Here is a 16,341-nt window from a genome sequence, read left to right on the forward strand (position 1 = left end):
ATTTAGCCATGACCACATTAGAAAGTCAGGTACTGATGTTGGGTGATATGCTTCAGAGTGTATGATTACATTCAGGGTTTTCTTTAGAGATTATAAAAGCTGTGTGTTCATGACTGAACTTCAGTGTCCACAGTGGGTGCATCTAAAGTGTCTGGTGTGACCAATCATAAAGAATTATAAAGGGTGTCTACAAACCTTTGGCCATACTCTAATTATGGATATAAAAGAATTTCTCATCTCAGCACCTTCTCTCTTCCAGAACCATCAGCGGTGCAGAACCCCACTGCCATCCACTTAGCCAAAGAAAACGTTCTGAAGGTGTCCTGGAACCCTGCCTCTGGGGATTTTGACCATTACACTGTGGCACTCTTATACAACAACAGCCTCGTCCAGACAAAGCTGGTGGACAAGAGCCAGACTGTCCAGATATTTAGCGATCTGGTGCCTGGACGTCAGTACACAGTGACCGTCACTACCTGGAGCGAACGGCATGAGACTACTGTTTCCACTGAAGGACGAACTTGTGAGTGACAGGATCTTGTTTTTGTTTTCATTATCTGTGTCTATCAGTCTGCCTCATCTATCTGCCTCAGTCTCTTTGTCAGTCTCAGTCATTCCGTCAGCCCCTGTCCATCTCCTTCAGTATATACACTGTCAGAAAAAAAGCTACTGTATAAGTACATTATTGTTTACTAAAGGTACAAATAGTGATAATTGTATCTTTAGACGTACATCAGTGGTTTTAAATGTACAACTCTGTGAGGAGTGTGGTGTGTTCTCCCTGTGTCTGCGTGGGTTTCCTCCGGGTGACTGTCTGTGAGGAGTTTGGTGTGTTCTCCCTGTGTCCGCCTGGGTTTCCTCCGGGTGCTCCAGTTTCCGCCCCCAGTCCAAAAACACGCGTTGGTAGGTGGATCGGCGACTCAAAAGTGTCCGGAGGTCTGAATGTGTGTGTGTTTTTCTGTGAAGGACTGGCGCCCCCTCCAGGGTGTATTGCGCCCAATGATTCCAGGTAGGCTCTGGACCCACCATGACCCTGAACTGGATAAGTGGTTACAGATAATGAATGAATGGAGATGAAATAGGACATTAAAAAAAAACCACAGTTTCAAATCAGTATTAAATACAGAATATGGTTCAATTATGTTTCCTAACTAAAAGTACTGAATATGTAGCACACAAGCAGACAGAGACTTCTTTTACTGCTGTAGTAGAAGGTCCTTGGCCATTCTTTAGAGATTCTGGTACTGTGAGACTGCCTTGAGGGCACCACCCCAGTGACAGTTTTTCTGAGAGTGTATGTCTGCTTCTGTCTGTCTGTCTCCATTTTGGTTGTTGTAAAAAATACAAATGATTTTTTAAATAGTTATTATTATTATTATTATTATTTTATGAAACTCATCCACTAATATCATACTGCCTTTGCCCACTATTGATACTACCACAGCAGTTTGACCGACACGGTAATGGGATTTATCAGGCACAGTGTTGCTACAAATGATTTAACTCATCCCTGTCACTGCCCAACAGCCAAAATGTCCAGACAAGTGTGGTTCTGTGGTCGGAACCTTAACACAAATTGTCCATCAACGGAGGAGCTTTAATTGCCATATGGAGCTACAAGCTAGGCTAATGGGTTGTAATTTAGTGGACATTGAGTATACTGCATGGTTAAATCCTATAATCTGGAGTGGAACACTGCCACCATGTGGTCCTCACTATAAACAACATGGTAATTTGAGTTGATGGCCTTCAGCACGTTGAACAATAATGAAAATGATTATTGATATTTTTTTATATAACTATTCTGTAATTCTGTAGTTTAACTGCACGCTTCAATTTCTTTCATTTCTTACATTTACCTCACCATCAAATCACTAATCCAGGTATATAATTTAGGTTCATATCTAGGAATATTTGTTTACCAGGATCTATGAATGGATCTAGTCTCCTCCTGTGATCTGGGGTCTGCAGAAACCTGCTCTAATACCAGTGTTGTTTTATTCAGTTCCTGCCGCGGTGAATGCTCTGGCCCTGATGGAGAATGGCACCACAGACCTGCGCGTGAGTTGGAAGCCGGCGGCAGGTGACGTGGATCACTACGAGGTCCAGATCCTCTACAATGACACACCAGTGTTCCCTGTAAAAAAGCTCAACAGCTCAGCACAAAACCATCTCTTCTCCCCACTCAGCCCAGGCCACCTCTACAAGATAGTGGTGTCCACCATGAGTGGCACATACGTACGCCCCCAGTTCATAGAAGCCCGGACAGGTAAGTCTGTGATTGTACGCTTATTTTGTAGTCATCATTTAATGAACCAAAAATTAAAATGGTTCTGGTCATCCTCTATAGCACCCAGCCAGGTTGAGAATCTCCAGCTCATCCCTGGAACACTTAGTGGCAGCTTGAGGGCCTCCTGGACCCCTGGAGCTGGTGATGTGGACTTCTATGAAGTGACTTTGTTTCAGAGGACACACATTGAGGTTTCCCGCCGTGTCCCAAAGCAAGATAACAAGATCGAGTTTAAAGACCTTGTGCCTGGTCAGCTGTACACCGTCAGTGTGCAAACAGTGAGTGGGGTACTGACCAACCACAGCACAGCCAGTGGACGAACAGGTGAGGGTTATCTCCGAATTTAAGCTTAACCGAGCCTCATGGCCATGTGAGACCATTAACCCTTTAGACCTGTCAACAAGTGCAGGTCTCCTAATATATCTCCTACTGCCCAGAGTGAAAAATGAAGAGGGGCCATACGTCAAATATAATATTTAAATATCCTATTGCTTTTTTAAAAGTCAGATTCGAAGTAAACAAGCTTAAAACTGTTACAAGTTCAGAATGTCAATTTGACTTATTAAAGGTCAAAGAGTGTTATATTTATTGGGTCTTTGACAATGGGAAAGTGTTGGAGAATGGGTTTTACTACATTGATTTAAAACAACACTAGGTCAAATATTGTATTTTTGCTCCTCGGCTCCTCCTAAAGTTGCAGAGTGTAATTTACTTTTATAGCACCCTCCTGAAATCAGACGCTGATCCCAGATTAGCAATAACTTTAGCAATAACAAAGGCTCACAGTTGCTGCTATTTTAATTTAACCTTTATTATAAAGAACAATGTCACAGCAAGTTTTAAATGGGGAAATTTAGCTTCTGCATAATAGATTTACACCAGCCATGGACAGCCAGAGCCTGTGCTGTGTTTATGAAAGACACCACAGTTAAATCACAGCCTGGCACTCTCCAGTCAGTGTTCAGTATTAAAGCCAGATTTTCATAAATGTCTTATTTATAAAAACATATTTCCTGGCCCTGTTTGGCATCCCTGCTTCTGTTCTGCTCTTGTCTGTTTGATCCTCAGGGGCATCTGTGCATCTCTTAAAACCCCTAAGATTATTCATCTGAATATTGATTCAGTTGCTACTACGAATGACTGCTCACTACTATGATACTGATGTAAGCTACTGGTTTCCTGCAGAACCTTCCCCAGTGAAGATCCTTCAGATGAAGCCCACCACCCACAGCCTGATGATCACTTGGGAGACAGCAGTGGGTGTATATGATGCATACAGTGTGCAACTGCACGATGAGGACAGAGCTATGGTGGCTAACATCTCTGTTCCTTCGGGAGTCACACATTACCAGTTTAAGGGTCTGACACCAGGGGTGTTCTACAGTGTCCACCTCACAACCCTCAGCAGCTCCAGCTCCAGCAAAGAGGTCAAAACAACTGGGCAAACATGTAGGTCTTACTGCTTTATTTAAGAATACAAGGGTCATGCCAAGTTAATGTACTTATGAACTATTTAGAGTGTATCTACAGATGTTAAGAGGTTAATACTCAGTAATCTGAGTAATATAATTAAATATGAGTAGCTACTACCCACTTCTATGCATGGGGTTCCCATTCCTGTCCTTCCCTGGATTGCAAAGATCTCCAGAGGCCTGTTAAAAACATCAATATTATTTATTTTGCAGCTATTTAACAGAAAAGTGTGTTTATGAGAAAGAAATGATCTGGTCTGTGTTCCCCTCAGATCCAGCTGCTGTCAAAGGCCTTCGCTTGGTTTCCAGCAGCACAGAAGCATTATCCTTTGAATGGAATACATCTGAAGGGAGGGTGGACCACTACAGCCTCTCCCTGTACAGCGAAGGCCATGTGCTCCAGGCCAACAGGAGTGTAGGTGCACATGAGAGAGGCTGCAGCTTTTCTCATCTGCTGCCCGGGACACCCTACAAGCTCGTGGTGGTTAGTAAGAGCCGAGAGAGCGACAGCATTGGCTCTACTCTGTGGGGACAGACAGGTGAGAGGTCTTGGCTCTGTTAATGAAGTTCAGTTAGAGGCAGGTGAACAATGAGCAGTTCTAATTCAAGCATTGTCACTAAGTCAGCTGGTGGTGTGAAGGTAAGACACTGGCACATGAAGAAGGCTTCATATATTTAGTAGTGTGCTCCATGTATTTCGCTTTTCAGGCAATAGGTTTCCACATACACAGCCAAATAATGACCTCATAGCAAGTTAAATCATCCTAAATCTAGTCACTGAATATTTCTAATTGTATTGTTAGAATATCATGAAATTATTCAGCCTTTCTATGTACTTTTAAAAAAATATACGCTACACAGTGGACCTTTACAGTAGAAGTAGCAAAGCTATCATAAAATATTCAATGAATGTAGGGACAAAATGAGTGTTTGTAATAAAGTTGGGTATAAAGTTCAGTAAAAAGTCCAATAAAGATGGTAAAGAGCCTGCTGCCTGTAAAAGTGAAACCAGCTGCTGATACCTGGCACTTAATTTAGCTACGTTTGATGATTTCATTCGACAGCTACATTAGCCTTCGTCACTCCCGTTCAATTCATGCTCCTGTTCCCCTTTCCCCCTACTGCCCCATAGTAGCATAATACACATTTTCAATTTCATAGCTCAGTACATGCTATCTAAATGCAAATTAACAGCATGAGCCATTTCCCTGGAAGTGTTTACTTTATTTTTGGCATTTACCGCCAATGACCATCTTGTGTTAGATCATATATAACGGCATTTATAATTACTACTTCTTTTCCAGGTTTGATTGATAACTTGCAGGAAACACGCTCTTGTGTATTAAGCCTCACTGAGAGGTCATCAGTATAATGCAGGCTTTGTAAAAATGACTCGTTTAATGTAATGGTGTTAGAGCAAGGATTAATAGTACACCTTAATATGCTGTGCAGGCCATGGGAGATGTTCAACTTCACATTCATGTTCATCAAACCAATCTTTCACCAGTCTTGCTACTGTTTACAATGTTTGAACCATTGGATGCACATGGTCTTACTGGTACAATGTGTAGTTAATGAAGATTGGCCACCAGGCTGCTCCAATTTAGCCATGAAACCTCCCACACTACAATGACAGGTGTTTCAGTTTCATTGTCTAACCCCTGTACATATATAGTAAATGTACATAGCAAGTACACATATTATATATCATAGATTTAAGATGTTTTCACTTAATAAGGATTTAAGGATTTGGTATTTAATAAATCTCTATTTCTCTTTTTCTCTATTTCTCTCTCTCTCTCAGCCCCTGACACAGTCAGGGATCTGAAGGTTGAAAACGAGGGTCACACAGACAGTCTGAATGTGTCTTGGAGTCGTGCTCGTGGAGGGCTGAGTGAATATTTGGTTTCATTAGAGGGCTCACAACAGCAAGAGCAGAGGCTGGGGCCAGAACACACCAACACAGTTTTCCATGGCCTTCTGCCGGGCCGCCTTTACACTGCTGTGGTGTTGACCCACAGTGGAAATCTGACCAACTCTACCACTAAAGTAGGACGTACAGGTCTGTGCCACTAAGCAAACAACAACTTTCCAACTGGAATCACTTTCAATTATATAATGGCAGCTTTTGCTGCAGATTATAGAATCAGCTACTGGTTTTTATTAGCCTTTCATATACAGCATCATGCAACAATTATTATTATTATTATTACAATTATTAGTGATTTCTTGATTTTTTGGTGTGAGGGTTACTTTTTCCATCAGTATGACATTAGAGCCCCACACTACAAATCCATATCTATCTGGCACTGTTTATATATGCAGGGCCTTCATTCATATTGGGGTTAAATGTGCCCTTGCACAGTTTTACACTCGCCTCGTAAGAGCAAGTGCTAAATGTATAAAGGTGAAATCTTAAATGAAACTGTGAGTTTCATACTTCACAGCAGGTTTGGTCAAGGACAATTGAAATGAGTCACTGACCCTGTCCTCTTTTTCTAATGAGTGCCACTACTGAGTCATTTGTACGCAATTCAGTTAAATTAAATTCCTTTGTGGAATTTGGGGTTTATTACATGGACAGTGTCTTCAAGCAGCCTTGCAGAATTGCAGTTCAGTGACAGGGAAATGTCCTTGCTACATAGTTTAGATCCAAACCAAAAAATGTGTTTTGTGCTTTGCAGGAGCAGTACGCCATATTTGATTAACCCTTTCTGTTTCTCTCCAGTACCCGAGCCTCCATCAGCAATGTCTATCAAAGATCTCAGGTCTGGTGGCGCTGTGGAGATCCTGTGGCAGGCCCCAACCAAGGGTGACCATGACAGATTTGAAGTAAAGTGGCTGCCACAGGATGAGCTGAAGGTATTGAACCTGAACTCCATGCGGTGCAGTCTTGAGGGCCTTTATCCTGGACGCCTTTATAACATTAGCCTGCGTACAGTCAGCGGGGGTTCGCCTGGACCTGAGGCTTACAGCTCATTTGTGTACCACAGCATTAGGACTGGTGAGTACCTTTTTAAGATACAAAATCTGGAGAAGTAAAAAGCAAACTCAGACAAACCAAAGTTGTTTTCGATCTGATCAACTACAAACCGGATACTGCATTGTTTTAATGGACCACTGTGACGACATTCCGCTGACCACAGCTGTAAACAGGAAGTTCAGTCAGGGGTTTAATTTCTCCCATTTTTGCCATTAACAGCAACAATAGGCTTTTCAGAAACACAAAATATGTATTTGTCCTTTGTTCATGTTAATCAAATACTAAATTTCCAATTGAACACAATTGCGAAAAGTAAAAAAAAAACTTTTAGGGTTAAATAGTGACTTAGCCGCATCACCACAGCAACACATGGTGTTATCGAACATATTTAAGAATTATAAGGCAAATTAAGTAAATATTATTACACTGGAATGGTTCCTTTAATTTGCATTTATGACATGTAGCACATGTACTTATCCAGAGTAAGCCACCATTTTATTCATGTTACAGTGCTAGACATTACAGGTCTTGCCCAAGGAATCATAATGCTGTACCACAGTGTGCTTCCTTGGGAAGGGAACTGAACCCTGGACTATGTCATGGAGGGTGCACCAACATAAATAAAAATGTATTTATTATTTTAATTATTGGGCTTAGTAATGGGTTTCTATATTGTGACCACTAGAGGGCAATCAGGGTGAGTTGTTGGTAGCCAGAACTGAATTCAGGTCAGTGCTAGGAAAGTTTTTAGACACTTTTTCTGTCCAGTCTAAGAGTCAAAGTTCCTGTTTGTGGGTATCATCCAAACAAATGTATCAGTGTCCTGCCTTAACACACACAGAAACACACACACACACACACACACACACACACACACACACACACACACACACACACACACGCACACACACACGCACAAACACAGAGAGGGCAGAGATTTTTGTGCCAAATCTGATTCAGATCCAGAATTATCAGCATGTCAGTTTGTGTGTGTGTGTGTGTGTGTGTGTGTGTGAGTGTGTGTGCATAGCAAGTGGTAGATCTTGTGGTTTGAGACCTAAGGAGGGCAAGGCCATGTTTTTCTGAAGTTCTTAATGAAATCCCTGTCGAGCCTGGGGCAGCTCTGGAGAATTGCACTTGGAACAGGATGAGTTCAAGCCTGAGAAACGGAATTGATGATTAGAGTCCAGCAATCCTGGCCTAGTTTGTATTTTTTTTTTTAAATGCCTGTGCTCTTTCCTCCGCTCAGACAGGCAGTAGCGTTTGAAGAGCCTAAAACGGTGCTGGCGCCCGGCTGGTGCAGCTGGTGCTGGATAGCACCTTGGCTTAGACGCACAGACATGAGCTGGCCCCAAAACTCATTCAGGAACATACTGCCGACAGTATGGCTCATGTTTTATTCAGTGCAGCAGTTCCTCACTACTCGTTGGCTTGTGTTCCAGCTCTGGAGAAGAAATGGCAAGACTCTGAGCACATTATTAGAGCATGGCCTAAATTTTCTGTTCGTTCCTTATGCCCATTCTTGGCATTCCTGGCAGGAACACATTGCAAGAGGGATGAGTGTGACTGTGAAGAGCAAAAAACTGCCTGTATGGACCTCAGCTTTAATTAGGCAAGAGAGCACACAGGTTGTAGATTTTTTGGGACTCTTTAAGGTGGCGCATATACCTTCATCAAGTCAACAAATTAATTTGTTATAATTATAATCACCACTATGAGTGTGTGTGTGTGACTGGGTGTGATGGACTGGCCCCCTGTCCGTGGTGTGTTCCTGCCTTGTGCCTAATGATTCCAAACAGGTTTCCTGCACACAGAAACCATGATCAAGATTGTTTTGCTAGGTTTTCTTTATGTTCTGCCCTTAAGTTTCAGTGTAATATTTAATGCAGCACTGCGACCAAAACGAACAAAGGAGGCATATATTCGATAGCAGCACTTCAGAGTGATAGACTGAGGAAAACCTTCTTCTGATGATGTGCCACTGAAGGTTGGAGAAACATTTGGAAGAGGACAGAGTGCTTGTTGGTGACTGTTAGAAATGTATTTTCAGACAACTGACTAATGCCAAGAGAAAGCCAGAGTGTTAGTGTTGCTGCCAGGAAAATAAATGCACTATTACAGTCATAGAACCTGTGTAAGTGGAGGAAGAGTTTTATCGACTGAGAGTGTGATATATGTAATGCAGTCTGTGTATTGTACTGAGAGAGCACTGTGTTCTGAGTGATGCAATAAGATGATACAGTACTATATAGTCTAGTTGTATCACAAATCACTAACCAAAATTTGAGCAAAATAACATTGGTTACTAAATATTGAGAGAAACCTGTGGGTTTTCCTTTCATGAGTGGGAATAAAACTGAAATGCACTCTATACACTTCACCCAGCCCACCCAAATACATAAGTGGTCTATGATACAAGATACAAAGCAATAAGCTCATGAAAAAGTTGGTGATAGTTGCATTTTTAAGCTGATGGAGCATTGCTCCCTGCTCCCCCAATGCTTGCAAACTATGATTAGTCTACACTGATGAGCTGTAGAGCACCCTTGGTCTTTACACTTCTTTTAAGCCTGACATGTTTAGAGGGGGCTTGGAAATATCAGCTACAGACTCATGAGGTGACAACTGCCACATGAGGATGTCTAGACATGAGCATCCATTATAAAAATCATTTGTTCAACATGATCCTGCCTGCTTTACTCTCAGTGATCTGCGGTTTTGCATTATTCATTAGAGCGTCGTGAACCGCACTTAATGTCATTTGCTGATGAAGAGGCATGAAGTGTTTTTTAGCTCCACTCTCATTGTTCGCCACTCCACTCAAAAGCAGACAAACATGTCGCTGGTGTGGATTGAATTGATTTGACTGATGAGCTGCTGGCAGGCAGCTGTTATGGGACTCCAGTCCTCATCTTCGTCAGTCTCTTGAGAGGACAAATAAAGCATCTCTCTGCTACAGTCGACTGACTAACTTGAGCCGGCTGCTTTACAACATATATTTACAACAACAACAAACACAACCTTATCCTCAACTACACCAAAGGGCTTTTTACCACTTTTAATTGGTCATATCTATATTGAATAGCTTCACATTGTTTGGCTTTGCTTATTATTAGTTATCTTGAATCCCACCCACATCACTGTACAGTTTAAAGTGCCAGAAGGGGAGTGCAAACTGCCCAGATCTGTCACAAAAGCAGACAGACACCTGTGCTTGCTTGTACTGTGAGCAGAAAGAATGAGGGCAATTGTGCTTTCCAGGTCTTCTGGTCTCAGATGGATGAGTTATCGCCTAGGATCGAACTAGCAGTCTCCTGGTGATAGGGCCAATGCTTAGTTTGTTCTCACACCTAATTAGCATTTGCTATTGACATATTTCTTGTCAGCAGATACATGTAGGGAATGTGCATGCATTTACATGGCTATTACTCTACTACTTAACAGTAGTTCTGTATTACACATAATATCCTTTTGGATAGAGTTTCATTCACAGAAACTCATTGTGCTGATGAAGTGTTGAAGCAGAGGCTTGAGGCTAGTGATGACTCCTCACTCAGTATGAGAAGAAGATGTTATTCCCCTCCTTCATTAATAATTACACTCCTCTTTAAGCATCTTATTGTGACTTGTGGAGGAGAGCAGGGCACGGAGGACAGATTGGTAATAGTAGGTCATGGGGATCAAGCACTCATAGAGAGTCCTTGGCTGTTTATAAGGAGCTGCAGGCTCTACTCAGACTGGGTTACAGAGTTTAAGATGAATTCTGCAGATGTTGGGGATAGGCAGTATCACTATCAGTCTCAAAATATGCACTGTCAGGCTGCGAGAGATTCATATCTATGAGTGTGGGTCGAGTGAAGGGTTTTCGGCGCTGTGCAGTTCAGCTCAGCCCAACTAGACAGTGCATATTGCCACAGGTGTTGATGATAAAACATCATCATTTCTGAGAGAGAAAACTTCAGCGACTTGTGCTAGAAGGTTTTAATCGTTTCATTCAGTGTTTTTTTTGTTTTGTTTTGTTTTTGTTTTTTAAGTCACTGGGACATCAGAACTTCACATTCACCTCACAACCTTCCCTTTCCCACTACAAAATCTCTATCTCAGTCATCGAAACATGTTATATCTAGTCAGTATACCCCGTATGTCTTCAGCAAAGTGAATAGTGCTTTACAACACCCCAGGTCAGTTCTCTGAACAGTCTGAGTGAGTACAAGAATGGATTCCTTGACTAGATATAATATTTAACTGCAATGGAGAGTTTTGTTTAAAGTGATACCTGGGCTTTGTGGCTCTGTGTTACTCTAAATGACCAACCCAAGAAAATCCATATCTATTCTTCACAGCTCCAGCACCAGTGCAGCATCTCCGCTGTCACCCTTTGACCTCCACCTCGCTGTCATGCGCCTGGTCAGGGCCGCGGGCTGATTACGACGCTTATTTGGTGGAGTGCAGGAGGCAAGACTCTAAAGAACCAGTCTACAAAATGACCCTGGGCCCGGATGCTGTCCACAAGCACTTTGACAAGCTGGAGCCCTCCAAGAACTACACTGTCTCGGTCACTGTGTTGTCTGGCGACAAGAAAAGTTCAGCAGCACAGGACAGTGCTGTCACCATGATTGACCGTAAGTGCACACTCAGTATACTCTGAAATAAATGAGGAGTGGCATTTAAATGTAGTGCCTATCACCAGGACACACCAAGGGTAGCAACAACTCTCCTCATGAGGCTAGTGCTTGAAGGAGAATAAGTTGTTGAAGTTACTGAAAAGTGGCAAAGAGCGTTTAAGGAAGAGGTTATTGTGGTTCATTTTATGAAATTTAACTCCAGCTACATGAAGAATTAAATTGTAGTCCCTGAATTAATTATTTTACGCTCCATAGAGGGGGTCCACCATCGGCCACGTTTATAGATTGTTTAGTGCAGAGTCTAGTGTCAGTGTGTTTAAATAATAAAACAAATACACAGTACAAGCTCTGCTGAGTGCACATTACTGAGGTCTCTCCCTGTTTTGGAACCTATGCCTCACATCCACTTTCCCCTTACTGCTGCTGTGCTCAGGTGACTCGTGTAAAAAACGCATGCCATTTTATGTGCAACTGCATGATGTCATTATCTCAGTATGGATTTTGAATCATTTTTAAAAATCAAATCAATACTATAGCGAACAATATGACATCGCGATTATCTGCTCTTTTTTCTTTTTGGGTGGTAAAATGGGTGACTGTTCATTTGTGAAGATTTCTCATGTTTAACTATGTAACCTTTTTTGCAGCTGTCCAGACAGTGTCATTTATTTTGCAGGAACCTAGCCCTGAAAATGTTAGCTTTTCTCCCCAGTTTCGATCAGTGAAATCATCCCTGTTTATTGGGTCATCACTGTGGCGCCCGAGCCAGGCCCAGCCTGATGAATATGTCTCAGGGCACAGGGGGGCTTCATCTGCTATAACAAACGATCTCTGTGCTTGAGACTTCCGACCGACTGTGGGCATTTGTCTCCTTTGGGCAGATTGCTGAGTAGCTCTGCCTCTTTCTCCTGGCACTGATTGATCTTAGGCCTCCAGTGGATGTCTTAATAGTCAGCTAATCCATGAGTGAAATCCTTTCATTAACCCTAAGGGCTAAATCGATGAGGGGAGAAAGTGAGATCTATTGGTCCACATACTTGAGGAGATATCCTGAGACCCTCCGAAAGCTTCAAGATCGTGGCTGATCTCTGATTAAAGAAATTAACCACTAATCCGACTCAGATTAGTGTAGAGTGTGGTGATAGTAGGCCAAGTTTATTTAAAGAGCAATTTATTTATGAATAATTCTGGGGCAATGTGCTTTCACCTTAATTACATTTTTAACCATTTTAACTTTTATTCAAATCGAAATACCTACTCACATTTACATCAGCAAGTTCTGACTACTCTTCTGATATAGAGTATTACAGCATCGGGGCTTAACACTCTACATATAATCACTCCACTTTACAGGAGTGTTCTGTTAACTCCTCGTAGTATCAGAATGTTTTATAAGGGAGCTCTACTGGGTCTACAGCTGCCCTGGGTTTTAGGCAGGTTTAAATATCAAAGCTGCATTCAGATGGCAGTGAATTTTGTTCAAAAACATCCTCTTGTTCCAATACACAGTGTTTTTATTCCGTCAAGCGTCCTCACATCCATCCATCCATTATCCACAACGGACCAGTACAGAGCCCGCACTACTGCTGACACTGCACCGATCCACCAGTCAATCTCCCGCTCCATCATTCCCTCACTCGTGAACAAGACACCTAGGTATATAAACAAGACCCCGAGGTATATAAACTCCTCCACCTAAGGCAGGATCTCACTTCCAACCTGGATAGAGCACTCCACCCTTTTCTGACTGAGTACCATGGACTCGGACTTGGAGGTGCTGATCCTCATCCCTACCGCTTCACACTCGGCTGCAAACTGGTCCAGCAAGAGCTGGAGGTCCCAGCTCGATGAAGCCAACAAAACCACATCATCCACAAAAAGCAGACATGGAATCCTGAGACCACCAAACTGGACACCTTCCACCATTGGCTACGCCGAGAAATTCTGTCCATAAAAATTATGAACAGAACCGGTGACAATGGGCAGCCCTGACGGAGTCCAACTCTGACTGGAAACCAGTCGGACTTACTGACAGCCATACAAACCAGACTCCTGCTCTGTTTGTACAGGGACTGGATGGCTTGTAAAGAGCCCAAAGAGCCCAGTACCCCATACTCCCAGAGAATCCCCACAGAATATCCTGAATACATCCTCACAGATCGAGTAAAAAAACTCTAAACTTGACCCCATAAACACATCCCATAAAAGCTGCTCCAGCACTAACATAGACCTACACAAAGCAGCAAGCTCGTGTGCAGGAAAATGTTTGTGTTGATTGGCAACAGTCCATTGGGTTAGATGCCTTGCTCAAAGGGCACTTTTACTGTGGTTATTGAGGGAGGAGGATGTGCCGGTCTCCACTCCCCAATTTTCCTATCTGTTCCAGGAGTGTTCTCTATCCTTTAGGCCAAGATTTTCCTTGAAATACCTGATGCTGAGTTACAGTACACATAGTGATGGGTGCAGTGTAATGGGTTTTACATAAGGATTATATGCATTAGATTAGGGTCTGATTCCCTGCCTGGGTAACCTCACATTGCTACCCCAGTGACAGTCCTGGTGCAAGGCTCCTAACACTACATTATACTTCTGTGACAGGATTAAACTCCCATGAGAGTTGAATTTTAATTGTCTAATCTGTGCAGCTCCTGACGTAATGAACTCCAGTCATTCCACTATAAATTTACAAACCCTTACAGAGGCAACTGTCATGAAGGAGTTCCTCTATGTTTTTCTGAAGCTCAGTATTCTAGTTCTGTCAGCATGATTTATAAGAGAAGTTCAAGTGGCAAAAATAAAGGTGGGAGGAGAGCCAGAGAAGGGGGAATCAGAGGGAAGAAGCTAACTTTTTTTGTGCTAATGTGAAGTTTTTATGGTGGGGGAGTCATTATGTTGCATTGTTGGTAAAAACGTGGGTCTTGTTAGTTTTCTGCTGCTGTTTAAACCTCACTGCATAGGTACTAATAACTGAAAGTCATTTCTGTGTATTGTAAAGAACAATAGCATGAAATACACACCCACACTTAGAGTCACATGTGGTTCTTAATGATTTCTACACTCACTACAATGGGTTTGTAGATTTGATACTAGTTATAGTCTTGCATTCGGTTCCAGGACTGCAGTAAATAGTAGGCTATTTGGGATACACATTCGGTAACTCTTTGATTTTGATCAGGGTCCCAGTTGGTCCAGAGCCATTTCAGAATCATTGAGCTGAAGGCAGCTGTACACCGCGACAGGGACAAAGGCCCTTCAAACGTACAACAGTTATACGCTATTAGAGAGTAATGTCTAATATATTAGGCAGCTTTCTGATTATTTTAGGCCATGGTCTTCTTTTTCACCATTATTCAATTAATTATTTTTATAAATTAGTTATTAATAGCCATTGCTACCTACCTCTCCCATGCTAACACTGTGTGTTGAGATCTTCAGTTTGAATAAAGTACATATGTACAATCAGGGCGGCATGGTGGCGCAGCAGGTAGTGTCGCAGTCACACAGCTCCAGGGACCTGGAGGTTGTGGGTTTGATTCCCGCTCCGGGTGACTGTCTGTGAGGAGTTGGTGTGTTCTCCCCGTGTCCGCGTGGGTTTCCTCCGGGTGCTCCGGTTTCCTCCCACAGTCCAAAAACACACGTTGGTAGGTTGATTGGCGACTTAAAAGTGACCATAGGTGTGAATGTGTGAGTGTTGCCCTGTGAAGGACTGGCGCCCCCTCCAGGGTGTATTCCCGCCTTGTGCCCAATGATTCCAGGTAGACTCTGGACCCACCGTGACCCTGAATTGGATAAGCGGTTACAGATAATGGATGGCTGGACATATGTACAAAAAAAAAGCAGATTGTTTTCCTAGGCTAGCAGTGTTATGTTGTGATGGTGACTTTACAGGCTTAATCAGTATATAAATAGTATATAGTTACTAATTTGCCCATCTATAGAATATATTTATGAGACTGCTCTAAATGAAACTCAATTTACAGCAGTTTCCATGCATTTGGTGAAATCCTGCTCTAGGAACAGAGACTTGAAAATCAGGTCAGGAGTTCTTTGACAGAACAATGCGCAAACCATAGGCAGGCACAGAAGGGCCTGAGGTCACTGCTAAGGTTCGGCGAGTGTCCAGGTGGATTATATAAATGCAACACAAAGGTGGGACATCCCTGGCCCAGAGCTCACCTCAGCCGTCCTCTGACAGGCCTCTCTGGGGAGCAGCATGGCAGGCAGGCTTAAATAAAGATCTACTCAAATAGACCAGGCCACCTGGGAGAAGAACACAGTGAGGGAGAGAGCTGGTGAGAGACAGAGAGGGAGAGAGGAGGAGAGGTGTATTGGCAGGAGTCTGCTCAGGAGGAGCAGCAGTGTTTAGGCTTTGACTGGCAGAGACAAACGTCTAAGAGTCAGGCTGAGACAGCAAGGGAGAGAGACACACAGAGAGTGAGAGAGATAGAGAGAGAACAGAATTAGATCACAGGAGACAGAGCCCCACATTAGTTCACCAGTCCACCGATCCTCCAGATGGCTGCCATAGATCCGCTTGGCCTGCGCATGCAGAGTAGATTTATGGCTGCTGTTCTTCCGTTTAAATATATCAGAAATCGTGTGTCATTTTTACTTGGATTTTTTTGTAATCCACTCATTGTGGAATCCCTAGTTTCCAGGCCTGATCTGATCAGGAAAGGGTATTAATAATAGGAATAAAATCAATACATATTAATAAAATAAAAACAATACATATTAAGTAACAGTATGGGTATGCAGCATTGACCTTTTTCAGAAAGCCTTTAAGATCTTCGAGATCTTGGATAAAAGTAGCCGAGATAAGGTTTCTTCATTCGTGAGGTTGAGGATAATGGAGCAGCGCTGCTGCTCTTTCAAGTTGATAGGAGCCAGTTGAGGTGGCTGGGCATCTGATAAGGATGCCCCCGGACACCTCCTGCTGGAGGTATACAAGGCTTGGCCAACTGGACCCAG

The 16,341-nt window shown here is 42.8% G+C and overlaps 1 protein-coding gene across 1 annotated transcript in view; it reads left to right on the forward strand.

Annotated features, from left to right (window-relative positions):
- The window catches only part of ptprb (protein tyrosine phosphatase receptor type b), a 52,660-nt gene that overhangs the window by 14,636 nt on the left and 21,683 nt on the right, over nt 1-16,341 (forward strand). Inside the window, exons 9-16 of the mRNA XM_066667847.1 lie at nt 260-523; nt 2,006-2,269; nt 2,351-2,614; nt 3,476-3,739; nt 4,035-4,301; nt 5,567-5,824; nt 6,491-6,766; nt 11,089-11,367. Coding sequence (XP_066523944.1) covers nt 260-523; nt 2,006-2,269; nt 2,351-2,614; nt 3,476-3,739; nt 4,035-4,301; nt 5,567-5,824; nt 6,491-6,766; nt 11,089-11,367 — 2,136 coding nt within the window. The remainder of the gene's footprint in view (nt 1-259; nt 524-2,005; nt 2,270-2,350; nt 2,615-3,475; nt 3,740-4,034; nt 4,302-5,566; nt 5,825-6,490; nt 6,767-11,088; nt 11,368-16,341) is intronic.

This window comes from Hoplias malabaricus, chromosome 4, assembly GCF_029633855.1.
Source record: "Hoplias malabaricus isolate fHopMal1 chromosome 4, fHopMal1.hap1, whole genome shotgun sequence".
Classification (NCBI taxonomy): Eukaryota; Metazoa; Chordata; class Actinopteri; order Characiformes; family Erythrinidae; genus Hoplias; species Hoplias malabaricus.